This window comes from Equus quagga, unplaced genomic scaffold (genome assembly GCF_021613505.1).
Source record: "Equus quagga isolate Etosha38 unplaced genomic scaffold, UCLA_HA_Equagga_1.0 73442_RagTag, whole genome shotgun sequence".
NCBI lineage: Eukaryota > Metazoa > Chordata > Mammalia > Perissodactyla > Equidae > Equus > Equus quagga.
This window is the reverse complement of record NW_025802777.1, coordinates 4,088,462-4,104,226: the sequence shown is the minus strand read 5'-3', so window position 1 is coordinate 4,104,226 and position 15,765 is coordinate 4,088,462. Positions and strand designations below refer to the sequence as shown.

Below are 15,765 nucleotides of genomic sequence, written 5' to 3'. Positions count from 1 at the left end.
TCCAGAAATTGTCCCAGGGCTCTGAAAAACCAAGCTCCTTTGCTCTGAGGAGCTGGGGCAGGGGTTTGGGAGGCGTGCCTTAAACCTCCTAACAGTCCCGGTGCAAATATGCCACAGGGAACTGCGTGCGCTTTCCTCCTCACGGGGGCACGTGATGCACTGGGAGCCGAGACTCACCCTTCGGCCTTTTTTTCTTTCATAAAAGAACCTATTCTTGTGGACATGGAGGCGCCTGGCTGGGAGAAGGAACCGGCTTCACCAGCCCCTGGGCCTGTGTCAGAGGCCAGAAGGGAGCAGGGTTGGCCAGTCTGCCATCCACAAGCAGGAAGGAGCTCAGCTGTGGACGAGGACCACCAGGCCGGCGTGGAGCCCAGCTGCGTCTTGGCTCTGCAGGGCTTGAGCAAGGCTCAGAGGAGGAACACCGAACCGAGGCTGGCTGGGAGCACAGCCTTGGCCCTGTGGCCTTGGCATTCTCAGCCCGGCCTGGACTTCCTGGGCCGCTGGTTGGGGCTGGCTAATGATTAACAGGAGATATGCCGCTCTGGGGCACCCGCACCTTCCGGAAGCGAGGGGCCTGTGGCAGGCGGAGGCCACCTCTGGGTTTAGGACCTGGCCTGTGACGTGACAGAACGTTTCGTGAGGAACTTCCTGTTAGCCGGGTGGGGTGGGCCGAGATTCTCTGGTCGCCAGACAGATTTGTTCCTGTATTTGCATGGAGAGAGGCCGGGAAGACTTTTGGGAACTAGAACCTTCTCTGATGTCCTGCAGAGGTTTACCTGCCTCAGGTGAGACAGCCCCTGGGTGTGGCTCCCCGGTGGGGGTGTCTGGTGGGTTTCTCCAGGGGACCCGTCTCCTCCCCAGGAGCAGGGCGCCGAGCCCTCGGGAGGCCACCGCGGGGAGCCGTCTCCGGGGGAAAGTGTTGGACGATCCAACACACATTCTTTGTTTCCCAACTTCCACAAAGTTAAAGATTACAAGAGCTGGCTGCTCCGAGGGTGTAGGAGTTCGAGCGGGGTTCCCATCAAGCTAAGGCCCTGTCGCGGTGAGCTGTTCTCAGGGATGCGCTGAAAGCCAAGGCTCGCTGGAGTTTAGGAGGTCAGGGTTCAAATGCGGGGAAATTGCTGTGACTCACGCTCAGCGCACAGACTTTGAAATGCCATTATTCTCCCAGCTCAGGAGAAGCCTTGTGGACAGGAGCCTTGCTCCCACGTCTCTGGAAGTGCTGGGACGGCCCTGGGTCTGGCAGGCTGCGCTGAGGCCCCTCCTGATGGAGGGGTGCAGGGAGCTGGGGTCGGGGGAGCGGAGGAGAGCGCTGGGCCGTCCTGTGAGGCGCGGTGGTCTGCAGCGGGCCCCTGGCATGGATGTTGTTCCTGTAATTCTCGCCACCCCTGAGAAGCACTTGCCTCCTTTCTTTTAGGGTTTGGGCTTCATGCTATTGCCTAAAACAGGACGCTGGCAGGCACTTTTGGATGTTATGACATCCAGCTATTTCCTGGAAGCCCCCAAGAAGGGTTTGTGTGTGTGGCTAATTAAGTGAGATGACCAAGTTCAGCAGTTTTCGTCCTGTGATGAATAGCTTGCTGGGTCCAAACGATCTTCTGGGTGTTTTCATCTTGTTGGGGCAGTAAGGAATTGGTTGGGGGTTAAAATCCTGTCTTTTTAAATAAGATTTTAAGATTTTAAGAAGACTTCGCAGTTTTGCAACTAAAAGTAGGTAATTCGAGTCTTCCATAATGAAATGCATGAGAAGTCAAATCTCGGGGCCGTCAAACCACTCCACAGAAAGGTGACTTGCCAATTACTCGGCATAGTCCCCACTTAATTAAAGCGACTTGGCTGATTTCAGTGGACACTTGAAATCAGCTTTCCCACAGTCCTTCCTGCACACGCCGGACCATCTCTGCACAAACCCACGTCTGCGGCAACCTTACAGCTGGGTTCCTGTGGCTCCGAGTGGGGTCCGACACAGCCCACCTGCTGAGTTCTGCTGGGCTCACTGGAAGTGGAGTCATTCATTCTCTCATACGGAGAAAATAAGGGAGGATGGCGTGTCAGGACATTGGCAGGATGGAGCATTTGAGAGTTAGCTGAGCTGTTCTTCATCTGCAGCCTGCTGCCTTGGCTCTCAGCAACTGGAAGCATCTCCTAGTGGACCTTAAGCTATTGCCGCCATTTCAAAAGTGCCAAGTCCACGCTTTGCATTTATTTATTTATATTAAAAACATTTTTTTTTTTGTGGAAGATTAGCCCTGAGCTAACATCTGCTGCCAATCCTCCTCTTTTTTGCTGAGGAAAGCTGGCCCTGAGCTAACATCCATGCCCATCTTCCTCTACTTTATATGTGGGATGCCTGGAACAGCATGGCTTGCCAAGCGGTGCCATGTCCGCACCCTGGATCCGAACCAGCAAACCCTGGGCCGCCGAATCGGAACGTGTGCACTTAACTGCTGCGCCACCGTGCTGGCCCCCATGCTTTGCACTTACTGCTTTTGGTAAAAGGCGTAACCTTTTGTAACTCAACAGCTCCATTTCTCAGTCATCCTCTGCTCGGCTCTAGCATTCTCGACGACTAGTAGAGCAACTGACTTGTCGAGTTGTGTTCGCTGAACCTTGAAGATTAGTAAATGATTTCTTTGGGGCATCAAAATTCGGGATCTTGAATCAATCTGGGAAGGCCGTGATTTCACTTCGGTCTGTGTACGGCTGCTGCACAGCTCGCTATGGAGGCGTCGTTCTAGGGGTTTGCTGGGTCTGTTTTAGATCATTGCACGGGGCTGGGTTCACGCAGAATGGACGGTAGCAGAGACGCTTCGTACCTTACACACAAGTCGTTACCGTTTAGCACACAGGCTGGATCCTACTTTCCAAAGACAGCGAGAAACAAACGATGGAAACCCCACATTCCTTCTCTTGAGCTGTGAGCACCCAGTAACTGGCCGACATGTCCAATGTGGGTCACAGGCCTGAGCGCCTTTGTGATCCTGGACGGGGCATCCACTCATTACAAAGTCCTGCCCGGGGTCCCTGATGGAAACTGGCACCCTGTATTTTGGAGGGAGAGGTTGGAATCCCCCAGCAGGGCTGTGAAATCTGTGTGGATGCCAAGGCCAAAGTGACTGTCCTCCCCCACACACTGTGCTCCACAGGTCGCTGGGGCTGAGAAATGTTTGAAATAAAGAGACCCTTCTCCGGGGCTCAGGAGCTGCTGTTTTTGCAGGCAGTTCCTGATACATTCAGTGGATGACTGAACTCCAAGTCCTCTAGCAGGACTGGCAGTGCTGGGACCGCCTTGGATAAGCCTGTCCCAGGGCAGAAAGAAAAAGTAAAAAGAGGAAATGCAAGGATGGAGGATGAACAGGAGGGTTGTCAAAGAACGAGGGGATTGGAAGGAGGGCCAGGAGGCATGCATGATGGGATCCCGGTGTGCTGCCAAGGGGCCAGTAAGGCCTTCCTCACCTACCCTGACCTCTGCCCTCTCCCTCTTCCACTCCCCCTACTCTTCCCTGGCCCCGGAGTCCTCCCTGCAGGTCCTCAAACATACCAGGCACAGTCCCACCCCAGGGCCTTTGCACCTGTTGTGACTCTGCCCAGAAAGCTCCTCTGCAGATATTGACGTGGACTGTTGCCCTCCCTCCTTCACTGTTCATGGAGCACCTTCTTGGGGATCCTTTCTCTGACCCCCCTATTTGAAACATTAGCCAGCCCATCTCATGCACCCACCTCCTCGCACATGCTCCTCCCTGTTCTATTTTTCGCCATACCTCTGGCTACCTTCTCATAGGTTCATGATCAATTCCTTCATTTTGTGGCCTGTTTTCCCTTTAGAATGTAAACTCATTGTGGGCAGGATTTTTTCCTCAATGATTAAAGTATCGTGACCAAAACGAAGAGCAGGAAGCCCTCGCTCCTACCTCCGGGTCCGTGATTCAGTGGGAATGGCATACCGTCTGCATCCCTTTACATATCCGTGGGCTGGGGGGTAAGATCATGTAACACAGTGATCCTCAACCTTGAGCGTGGACCAGAAGTGGAACACTGTTTAATTGTTTAGACAGATTGCTGGGCTCCCCATGGCGTGTCTGATCCAGCAGGTCTGGAGCGGGTCCTAGAATCTACTTTTTTAACAAGTTCCCAGGGGAGGCAGGTGCCGCTGAGAAGCCCTGACTGATGCATGCACGGACTCGGAGAGCTGCGAGGGGCTCCTGTGCTCTGACGGTGAATGCCCATCTGTGACAGACCGTTCCCTGCTGCTTTGTCTTCCAGGGTGAGGAAGAACACACAGAGATGGGGAGCAGCCGGACAGGCATCCTGGCCACGCTGGTCGTCCTGGCTGGGCTGGCAGGTAGGGATCCCGGGGGCTCCGGGTGACGGTCCTGGGCAGATGGGAACTTAGAGGAGGCCGCCGGGGCACATGGCCGCCAGAAGGTTCTTCCTTGGGCACTCCTCACCTTCCCTGAGTGCCCTCTCCAGCAAGGTCCGTTTTCTGCTGCATCCTCTCGACTCCAGGAGTGGTCCTCCAGGTACATCTGACCCCACCAGTCCTCTTCATTGGGTCCTCGCCGTCCTGGGAGCCCGCCTTCAGTACCTCCCCACAAGTCCTCGCTCTTGTCAAAATGCCCCTCCCCTGTCTGGTTTTTCTCCTCTTCCATTTCCATCTGGTCTTCAAGGAAGGCTCGACTCAGGCCTCACCTCCTCCTTGAACCCTTCCTTGCCTTGCAGTTTTCGGGGTGATAATCCCAGGTCCTGTTATTGCCAGGGTGAGGGGCGCATTGCGTGTGATCCGGCCCCCACCCTGGCTCCTTCTCGTCCTGGGACCCTCCCAGGGTGTCAGTCAGAGTGGACCCCAGAGTGTCCCAGCCAGGCTCTCCAGATCAGGAGGCAGAGCAGGCATGCGCGGCATCCTTGGGTCACTGGAGTCTGTACCCCCAGCTTTGCTTTCACTATGTCTCGTCTAGAGTCATCGCTTCGGGTGCGTTTGTCTTGTTTTCCCAGCTGGATTTTAGCCTCCTCAGGGTGTCCCCCACCGTATTCCTCATTGCAGAGGTGTTAAGGCGTTGGATTGAAGAAGAATAGAGACACACAGTGATTAACGAACCATCACAAGCTGAACGCTCTGCATGTCGACTGTGAGATCAGAACATTCCAGAATGCGCCCTCTCACCACTCCCTCTCTCCTTCCCCCAGTGCGGCCGTGGTTCTGACTTCTAACTGTGTAGACAAATTTTGCTTAATTTGCCCTTCATATATGTACGAACTCTATTTCAGACGGCCGGGTAATGTTTTTGTGAAAAAAAAGTCTGGCCATGGCAGCATGGAAAAATTAAAACGGAATAGAATAGAATAGGGAGTATGAGAGGGCTTACAGGCAGTAAGGACCCTTTCATAAACTTCCATTGGTTTGGGGTGTATTTGCTCGTTCGGGCTGTGGGCCCTGGGCTGTGGTGATAAAATATATTTGGGGGCAGGGACGTTTGGAAGCCCCTCCTTATGGTAGGCGGGGCTAAGCCATTAGTAGGTGCTTAATAGACATTAGTTTGCAGAGTGGACGGGAGCACAGGTCCCTTCTCAGGTGGAGCTCGGGGACTCATTGTGGGGCAAGCAGACCACGCTCAGCAAATGTTTTAAGGAGATGGCTCCAGACAGGCCTGTTTCAGCGACGGTTGCAAAAATCTCTTCAGGGGCTTGGTGGGAAACTGACGAACTCTGGGTCTATAGTTTTTCTGAGACGTTTTTCCTAAAGTACCGTTTTGAAGGCAAGGATGCTTTGGTTGAGGCCTGGAGATGGCTGTTCCGGCAGCGGGGAGTACTGTGGGCTAATTCTAGAGCCCCCGGGGAATGGGGTCCATTGCAGAAGACTGAGCCCCGCGGCTGCATCCTCTTGGAAAGTCTTGGGGTGCAGACACCTTCATGTAAACACTTGACTTTGAAAAGCTGAGGGCAACCTCCACGTGCACCCAGAGGGCTCCGGCTGGCCCTCTCCTCTCTGCCTTGCCCCCAGTGTAACGGATTATGTAGAACTGGACCATCTTATTTACTCACTCGGTGAACAGTCACTGAGGGCCTGTTGTGTGCCATTTAGTTGCAGGCGCTGGGGTGCAGTGATGAGCAAAAACAGGCATCGTCCTTGCTAACAGAGCTTAGAGCCTAGCAGAGGAAACAAGCGTTAACTGACAGAAAAAAATCAATATAAAAACACTGCTGTGACAACTGCTTCACCGATTCAAAAGCCTGTTGCAGGATGATTTAACCTAAATAGGGTGATCTGGGAAGGCTCCCTGAGGAGGAGATGTCTTGGCCAGGAGCTAAGGAGTAAGCGACACTGCCCACCACGTTGGTCTACTGCCTATGCAAAGGCCCTGGTGCCAGAAAGAGTTGGTGAGTTTGATAAATTAAAGAAGAGTTTGATAAATTAAAGTCCGGTGGTCAGAGGGTGGAGTTTGGGGCAAATGAATCTGGAGAGGAAGTCGATGTGACAGTAAGCAGGATCTTGAGACGCTCTTAAGGATTATCTGGTCTTTATCCCAAATGATGGAAATGTTTTAAACAAAGTCTGGGGTGTGGAGGTGGGCAGTAGGGGAGGGTGCCTGATCCCACTTTTTTTGATGTGTTGGGAAGATGCCTCTGGCTGCCACGTGGGGAGCAGCTCTGGGTGGTGGTGGTAGCCTGGAAGAGACGCTGGCAGCCCTGCCACGGTCAGAGGACTCAGCAGCCGGCTCCCACCTGCCTGGGGACCTCCTCCTTCCCCTCCCAGTTTCCTTCCGATACTTCCAACCCCTGATATGGTTTTTAAAATCTATTTACTTTTATAACATTATATAAATTTTAACATACATCATTCTATTTTGATTTCTGTGTAGATTACAACATGTTCACCACCCAAAGACTAATTGCCATCCACCACCACGAACTTGTTTCTAATCACCCCTTTCGCCCTCCCCCCACCCCATTCCCCTCTGGTAACCACCAATCCAATCTCTGTCTCTATGTGTTTGTTTGTAGTTGTTTTTATCTTCTATTTATGAGTGAGATCATGTGGTATTTGACTTTCTCCCTCTGACTTATTTCACTCAGCATAATACCCTCAAGGTCCATCCATGATGTCACAAATGGCCAGATTTCACCTTTTTTTGTAGCTGAGTAGTATTCCATTATGTATATATACTACATCTTTATCCCTTTGTCCCTTGATGGGCATCTGGGTTGTTTCCCTGATAGGTTTTGAGTTCCATTTTCTCCATTGGAGCTGCCTCACCAGAGCTGTTCTCACCCACTGCTCTCCACTTTATTTTCCTTTGTCCCTTCTGACTTTCAATTTTCTACTTTTCTACTCATTTCCAACGCTAAGTAAGAGATGGGAGAAGGTGCCGGGTCTACGGTGCAGTGAGGAAAGCTGGGGAAGAGCAGAGCGCAAGAACAGAATGGTTGGTTGACATGGACCCGTCATGCCCCCCACACCAGGGAGACAACCAACTGCTACTCCAGGAAGCTGAGAAAAAGCCGTGGCAGAAGAAGGGTACTTCTGCTTAGGATCGGTTGAAGGAGGACAGGTGGGAGCCGCGAAGCTGGCCGACGTTCTGCTGTACGAAGGATTTCAGTTTTGCAGATGTTAGGAGGCGGCGAGTAGAAGAAGACAAGCTCTTCAGTCCTGGGTGGCGGCCAGTCATCTCCGTGGAGAAGCCTGGTGGAGCAGCGCCCGTGGGGCAGGAGAGAAAGCCAGCGGACGGGGCTGGAGATGTAGATTTGGGAATCGGATGGAGAGTGTCGGCGTGAATGAGCATCTTGCAAGTGGATAAACTCCTACAAGGGAGGACCTGGTGTTGGGGGACCACTGTAGCTGGTGGCCCAGGGAGGTTCCTGGGGGGTAGGATGCTGATGTCTCCCGTGGCTCTGCCCGGCTTTGCCTCTTTGCTCTACAAAGTGAAAGGGAGAACAAAGCGGGAGGGCGGTTTTGTGCTGAGGAGCTGCCTGTCTGCTTAAAGGTCTTATTTACAATTTTCTAGTATTTGTTGGGTGTGGGGCAGGGTTACACCCACCACCAGCTGACAGGACAAGTGAGAGAGCAATGGACTCCGGGACGTCACCTTACCAGAAGCACAGCTTCTGAGTCACGAGGTGGAGCTGGACGGGAGTTTACTTATCATGGTAACAAAGATCGCAGGGAATGTCATCAGGGGATTTGGTGCTGAGGATTTGGGCCCTCCTGTTTAATTTAAAGGTCAAGTTCAAACTGGAAGGGTTTCCATTTAGCACAAGTCCCTCCTTCCCTCTCACCTCCCCAGCCACAAGGTAAGGTGTGGAGCCTGAATGTTTTCTGGGTCACGCGTGCATTCCACAGGATATTTAAAGACTGGCTTGGAGTGAACAGCGTGCAGGAGTGAAATAATCTCACAAGGCAGTGAAGGAACCATGATTTCAGATGGGTTTGCTTATTCTGTTGGAGTTGCATAGACGGAGCTCCTCGCATGGCGAGTCTGGGTCTCACCTGTCCGCGCACTCCCGCATCCTGTCCTGCCGGCCTCTGTCCCGTGAACTCCCATCCACCTGAGTCAGGGGCAAGGAGGACGGTCCCTATCACAGCACGGAGTATGAGCACACCCCTCGTCCCGTCTTTCTTTCCTTGGGGTGTAGATTGGGCTATTTCTTGTCTTTTGTCCTTCTTCTTAAGATGCCATTCAGGGCTCAGAAAGAGCCAAGGTGGCATGGCAGCCATGGCTTTCCTGGGGAATCACTTCTGGCTTCCTTTCCTTAGGCTTTTTTCATTGCTTAAAATCCCAGATCAGAGGGATGGTTGGATGGGAGAGACGTGCCCGGGGGTAAGGGAGAAGACCCAATTTGTGTTGTTATTTAGAGTCACATTTTCTCTCTCTTTCTATCTCGTCCAGGGACAAATCAAAGGATAGTGAGCATGTTTACCCAAACTTGGGATTAGTCATAGTTAATTCTGACTTCCCCTCAGTCCTGCCTCTTTGGAGCCTGTGTCCTCTCTCCTTCCCCGGCTGCCTCACGGCCTGGTCCTGCTGGCTTCCTGGGTCCTGTCTGTGCAGCGGTTCATTTCCCCTGTTGACCTGTTCCTGCAGTGGGCAGTGCATTGTGGGTACTCAGGTGCAGTGTTAATGTGTTAATATGTGTACAGTGGTGTGGTTCCTCCCCAGAAACCTTTAAGGGTGTAACGAGATTCTTTTAGAACCTGCCTTACAACTTGACTTTTTTTTTTGAGGAAGATTTGCCCTGAGCTAACATCTGCCGCCACTCCTCCTCTTTTTGCTGAGGAAGACTGGCCCTGAGCTAACATTTGTGCCCATCTTCCTCTACTTTATATGTGGGACGCCTGCCACAGAATGGTTTGGCAAGTGGTGCATAGGTCCACACTCGGGATCTGAACTGGTGAACCCTGGGCCACCAAAGCAGAATGTGCAAACTTAACCACTGTGCCACTGGGCCAGCCCGCACAACTTGACCTTTTAAGGTTGGGAGGAAAGGGGGCCTGCAGTCTATGGGGAGCTCCCAATGTGTATGACAGGCCGCCTGGTCGACCCACAGGGATCATGCAGCTCCAGAAGGTAATAGGAACCCATCACAGTCTTGCTGATGTGGCAGGCATGGCTGAGAAGAAACCAAGGTGTGTGGTCTGCCAGGGGGTCTTTTTGTTATAAACTCTGAGTGAGATTAGAGGGAAAAGAGTGGGAAAGAGGGAAAATTCAGAGTGGGAAGTTGTGAGTTTGGGTCCCTGCTCACCACTGTGATTGTAAGTCCTGAGATATTGCTGGTCTTCATTTCCTCATTGTTAAAACATAGGTGGGAAAAAGATGAGAATAAGAGATCTTGAAGACTACCCAGTGCTCTGCAAGTTCTGCTTTGATTGTTATTATAAACGTGGGAAAGTCTCGGAAAACTCTGGCTGCCAATTTGCTCTTCTAGGGTGGTAAGAATATCAGTCCTAAATGGTCAAAAGATTTCTTGAGTTCTTCAGTCGCAGAACACCCTCCATCTCAAGTAATTGTGACTGAGTTCATGTGGGCTGGAAAGCCCTTGATGCACTCGATGTGGAAGACCAGGCAGAAGTTGTCATTCCAGTTAAAACCAGTGTCAGAGTGCATCTGGTGAGCAAAGGCTGAAGATTGATAAAGGTGTGAAAGAAACAATTTTATTTTAATCTATGGTTTTCTTGGCTCATCTTGTCAGTCAACACAATCCCTTCTTGCAGGTCAACATAATCCGTCCTTGCAGGTCAGCACAATTCCTTCCTGCAGGTCAGCACAATTCCTTCCTGCAGGTCAGCACAATCCGTTCTTGCAGGTCAACTCAATCCATTCTTGCAGGTCAGCTCAATCCGTTCTTGCAGGTCAACTCAATCCACTCTTTCAGGTCAACTCAATCCACTCTTGCAGGTCAACACAATTGCTTCTTGCAGGTCAACACAATCACTTCTTGCAGGTCAACACGATCCCCTCTTGCAGGGCATGTCATAGTGACTGTTTACTGAGTGCTTGAGGGTCATCTTAAGGGCTTTACGTGAATCGTCTCATTGGTTCCTAAAACAATTTGCTGTGGTACTAGTGTCTCTGTTTTGCAGCTGAGGGGAGTGGAATATGGAGAAATTGAGAAAACTTGCCCAATGAGCTGAAACCCTCACTCTGGAGTCTGTGGTCTTACACTGTAGAACCACTTGCTCACCTGTTGAAGTTTTAGATTCGACACTAGGATGTGGTCACATCCAGGCTGCCAAATGCATCCCTTGAATGTTCTCAGCAGGGGATCTCATTCTCCTGTGTCCTTCTACCTGTTTCGTTCTCTCTGTCTCCCTTACCTGTGTCTCTTCTAGTGCTTAGGAGGAGGGGCGTGGCCTCAATGACAGCACCATCCTCTTGAGCCTTGGCCACTGACTTTCCTTTCATTCCATGACAGTAAACTCAGGACCCAACTGTTGTGTCTCTTCAGCTGTATTCCTTCTCTCTCAGCCTTGTTCATCCTCCAGCCCCAGACACTGTCCTAAGCACCCATTTGGGGGCTCTAAGGATGCAAGGGCATGCGGTGGGCCGTGATCACAGCATGCTGGGGTCCCCACCCTCTTTGTGAAGAGTAGCTACTTCCTTCTTTCCCCTCTGAGCCTTGGGATCTTCTTGGAGGTGGAAAGCAAAGGTCCTTCCCGTTTCACTGGGAGGAAAATTCTCATTTCACAGTGAGGCTGAAAAACTTGCCTAAAGTAAGAGAGTTGGGCTGGTGGTGGCTCTCTGGACCAGGCTGGGGGAAGATATTTGAGGTAACATCCCTCCAGAGCATTGCTTCCTTCACTCCCAATCCTGCTGGGAGCGCCGTGGACTGTGGAGTGAGCAGAGGTGGGTGGAAAGGAGGGATGGGGTGGCTTCCTGTCCACTGGAAGCTCCTGATCTAATACAGCCATTGGATGGTCACCCAGGGGTCACAACTGGTGTACAGAAGGGTTAAATTGTACAGATGACTTATGTAGATTCATCCACAGTCTTGAAACATTGGTTGTCTTCCAGCTTCTGGATCCAGCTATGAGATCATAGAAGGTCCCAAGAATGCTACGGTGCTGGAGGGCTCAGAGGCTCGCTTCAACTGCACCATCTCGCCTGGCTGGAGGCTCATCATGTGGTCTCTGAATGGCACCGTGGTTCTGAGCATCACGCCCACAGAGCCCATCATCACCAGTGACCGCTTTACCACTGCAAGTTATGAAGAGGGCGGTAACTTCATCTCTGAGATGATCATCCATGATGTGCAACTCAGTGATGCGGGGCATGTCAGATGCAGTCTCCAGAACAGTGACCGGGATGCGTCCGCTTTCCTTTCAGTCATAGGTGTGTATGCAGGTGGCTCCAAAAAGGAGCATTTGGAGTCCATTGGGTTAAATGTCACAGGAATGGAAGGAACCTTCTGAAGCTCATGTCACATAAGGTGACATATGGGGTCTACTTTCACTTCGTGTTATGCTTAGAATTATTCTGAGCTGGCTAATATTTATGTTTTATTATGTGTTTATTTCTCTCCTCCCTTCCTCACTGACTCTCTTTCTACTTTGTTTCCTCTTCTTTCTCTCCCTCTCTCTTTCCCTCTTTCTTTTCCTTTTTCCCTTATTGAGACTCCTAAAGACAGGTTTTATCACTTTCCCATCTAATCCATTTCAGGACCTAATAGCTTTTCTGGAAATACATCCTGGAATTCTTCTGGGGCCAGTTGCAATGATTTGTCTTTGATTTAGAGACAGTTGACAATCATTGCCCTTTCTCTAGTCTTTCATATATGTGACTCTTATTTCTTTGCCTTACATCCTTACATAATTTGTCAGCTTCAAATCATGCTTTGACTTTTTCCTCTTTCCAGCTGAGTCCCCTCAATCTGTATTACTCTTTCCTGCCCCATTGGCTCTTAAGAAGTAGTCAAAGGTGTGTGTTTACCAAACTTACCAAGACTTTTAGAAAAAAGTGAAAAAAATTCATAATAGTGGATAACGTTTTTCACTTTCAAAGCTAATTTTAAGGTGCTGAATTCAGATTATGCTATATAGTGAAAACAATAAAAGAATGCTTTACAAGGATTCAGAACATCTTTATCAAAGTTTAATCATTTTGCATTCCTTAAAAATGTAATTACATATTATTTATGTAATTACTCCAATTATTTATGTATTTACTCCAATTTAGATGCATCAGAGCGTGTCGAGCCCCTGATTTCTATGGTGGCATTTTTTATGATAGACCACATCGTGTCTTTCAAATTTTTTCTTATGTCTACTTATTTGCATGTCTAGGAGAAGTTCCCAGAAATTTGGTGTGTATTCATATTGCTATCAAATCAAATTTGATAACATTTGGTGAAGCCTAGTTTGCATGGTTATATTCTTATTATAATAATTTGTGGCATAAAGGAAAGAACACAGGAAAATGAATCAAAGATAGGAGTTCTGGTTTTGATTTCATCCATTATCTGCCTTGGTGGCCCCGGGATGCCTCAATTTCTTCATCTTCAAAATGGGGCTAAGGCTCAGGTTTACTGTGAGGATCAGATAAAAACATGCCTGAGGATGATTTGAAGACTCTAAATCCCTGTCTGAGTCAATTTACTGCACACGGACTTGAGGGGCTAGAGTGGTCTACTGTTAATAGTGCGGACTTGGGAGCCCAACTGCCAGGTTCGAGTTCCAGCTTTGTCATTGACTAACTGTGTGACCTTGGACATGTTACTTAATGACCTTGTGCCCTAGTTTCCTTGTCATAAAGCTGTTGTGAGATTATGCAAAGCCTTTAGAACAGCACCTGGCTCATAGCAATTCCCACAGAGTCATTTACTGCCTTCCCAATAGCAGCCCACTGTCATGTTAGGCATTTAAGAGGGACTCAAAGATAAATAGAATAGGACACAGTCCTGCCCTCAAGAACCTTACAGAAAGAGTGGATAATGCAAGTGCGTGAATAACACTGGAGCAATGTAGATGCTGGCAAAGGCAGTGGGAGGGAGACAAACTCAGGTTCGAAGTGGGAAGGGAGGTGAGAGAATCAGCAGAGCCTTCAAGGAGACTCTGTGGAGAAGGCACCATTTAAGATGTGCCTCGAAGGTCTGTAGATGATAGGAAAATGGGGAAGCGAGAGAGGAGGATGGCACCCCTGGATGAAGGAAACATCTGTCAAAGGCGTGACTTATTACTGGTATGCTGATGGCGTATCAAACTCATAAATCCATTTGGTTTTATAGCATCTTTCCCCAAAGCTATAAACCTACAAAGTTATCTGAATATCCCTAAGACGCATTTTGATATGTTGATAATTACTGTAGCTTTGGTTTTAATGCAGATGGAAGAAGAGGCATCTAGGAAAGTTAAAGTCTTCTCCAAGTTCACGCGGAAGGAACCCACAGAGCAGGGATGGAACCCGAACATTTACCCTGGTTCCATCGGTCTCAATGGCACTTTGTTCTTAGAGGAACAAATGTCCTCTGAGCCACAGAGTCTCTTTCAAGGGAAAACAATCCTGAAAAAGGAAGAAGCATCCAATTTATTTTGAAAGTGAATTATCCAAAGATTGTTTTTTTTTTCCTTTTCATGTGTTAACAAGAAAAATAAAGAGAGCTTACATAACTCCATACTGAGTCCTCCAAAATCCATGTGAACGTCCTAGCCATCACCCTTGTATAAAGTCTGTCATGCTACCAGATAACTTTTGTGAAAGCCAACAGGAAAAGTTGAATTGCAAATACACACAGAAAAAGGAAATGCTTCAGATTGCTGCATTTGTCTGTTTATTGACCAATCCACCAAACAATCACACACTAAACTCTTGATCTCTTGTGTTTTGAGGGCCACTAAGACTTGAGTTCAAGATCTCCTGTTGTTAACTGAGGCAATACCATCCTCCCATTTCTGTCATCTTAAACCTCTCCATCAATGAAACAATGAGTGAACAAAAAAGAGCAAGCACAGAACTCTTTTGTCTTAAGGGACAAATCCATTCCTCTGTTACTAGTGCGTTTACAGAAGTCTTTGAATTAGCAAAGGTGCTTTACTTACCCTAAGAGACTATTCGGGAAAGGAATAGTTGAAAATTTAACATTTCAGAGTTGGAAGAGCTTTCAGAGCCGATCCAGTTCCATCTAGTTTGGGAACTTCCAGGTGTTCCCCAGACTCTTTGAGGGTGGTCTGTGAGGTCATGATGATTTTCAAAATAATACCAAGGTGTCACTTGCCTTTCCCACTCTCCTTCTCTCACGTGTACAGGGAGTTTCCCACTATCCATTGGAAAGGTCTGCATAACTCAGTGGATCAGCATTTTCCAACTGACTGATGTATAGTGATACAAAATCACCAAGGGTAAAGGATTTTAATGTAACAGAGAATGAAAGTTCCTTATCTAGTTTCAGATTCCACAGTGCAACTAACATTTAAGAAACCACCGCTTGTCCAGTTTTAGTGTGGTATCAAAGAGTATCCGTGATTATCTGAAAAGCCTCCTCACTGCTCCAAATATATTTTCAGCGAAGTCAGATTTTCTTTATAAACTCCAGACAAAGCAATATATTGCAAGAGGTCCAATGCAGGAGCACATATGAGAATCCAGCTAGACATTAAAGAGATTTGCATAAATATAAAACTATGTTGTTCTTCTTATGAATTTATGTTGGTTTAAAAATATAGGTATTTTGAGCCAGCCCAGATGGCCTAGTGGTTAAAGTTTGGCGCTCACAGCTTCAGCAGCCCAAGTTCGTTTCCAGGTCTTGGAACTGCACCACCTGTCTGTCAGTTGCTATGCTGTGGCAGTGGCTCAGTTGGAAGAACTAGAACGACTTACAGCTAGGATATACAACCATGCAGTGGGGCTTTGGGGGAAAAAAAGCAAAGAGGACGATTAGTAACAGATGTTAGTTCAGGGCCAATATTTCCTTGCAAAAAAAAAAAAGTATTTTTAATAAAAATACATTAATCCATATTAACATGTAATTGGTTAATACTGTTATTTTAAAAATAACTATTTATTTATTTAATTATTATGAATTTTATTATTATTAAATAATTAATGATCAATTATTATTTAAAAATAAACAGATATTTAATTCAAATTTCAAAGATGGTAAATATTGGTAGATGGACTCCCCAAAAACAAAAGGTCTTTGGAGTCCTCAATGATTTTTAAGAATACAAAAATTACCAAAACCAAAATGTTTGAAAACCACTGACCTGGTCAAATCCTCTCATTTGACAGGCAGAAAATAGAGATCCTGACAATTTCAGTGACTTGCCCGAGGTGACCCTAG

The 15,765-nt window shown here is 48.5% G+C and overlaps 1 protein-coding gene across 1 annotated transcript in view; it reads left to right on the top strand.

Annotated features, from left to right (window-relative positions):
• The first annotated feature begins 560 nt into the window (after positions 1-560).
• The window catches only part of LOC124234241 (immunoglobulin superfamily member 5-like), a 41,370-nt gene continuing 26,165 nt past the window's right edge, over positions 561-15,765 (top strand). Inside the window, exons 1-3 of the mRNA XM_046651482.1 lie at positions 561-785; positions 4,264-4,342; positions 11,505-11,822. Coding sequence (XP_046507438.1) covers positions 4,285-4,342; positions 11,505-11,822 — 376 coding nt within the window. The 5' untranslated portion in view covers positions 561-785; positions 4,264-4,284. The remainder of the gene's footprint in view (positions 786-4,263; positions 4,343-11,504; positions 11,823-15,765) is intronic.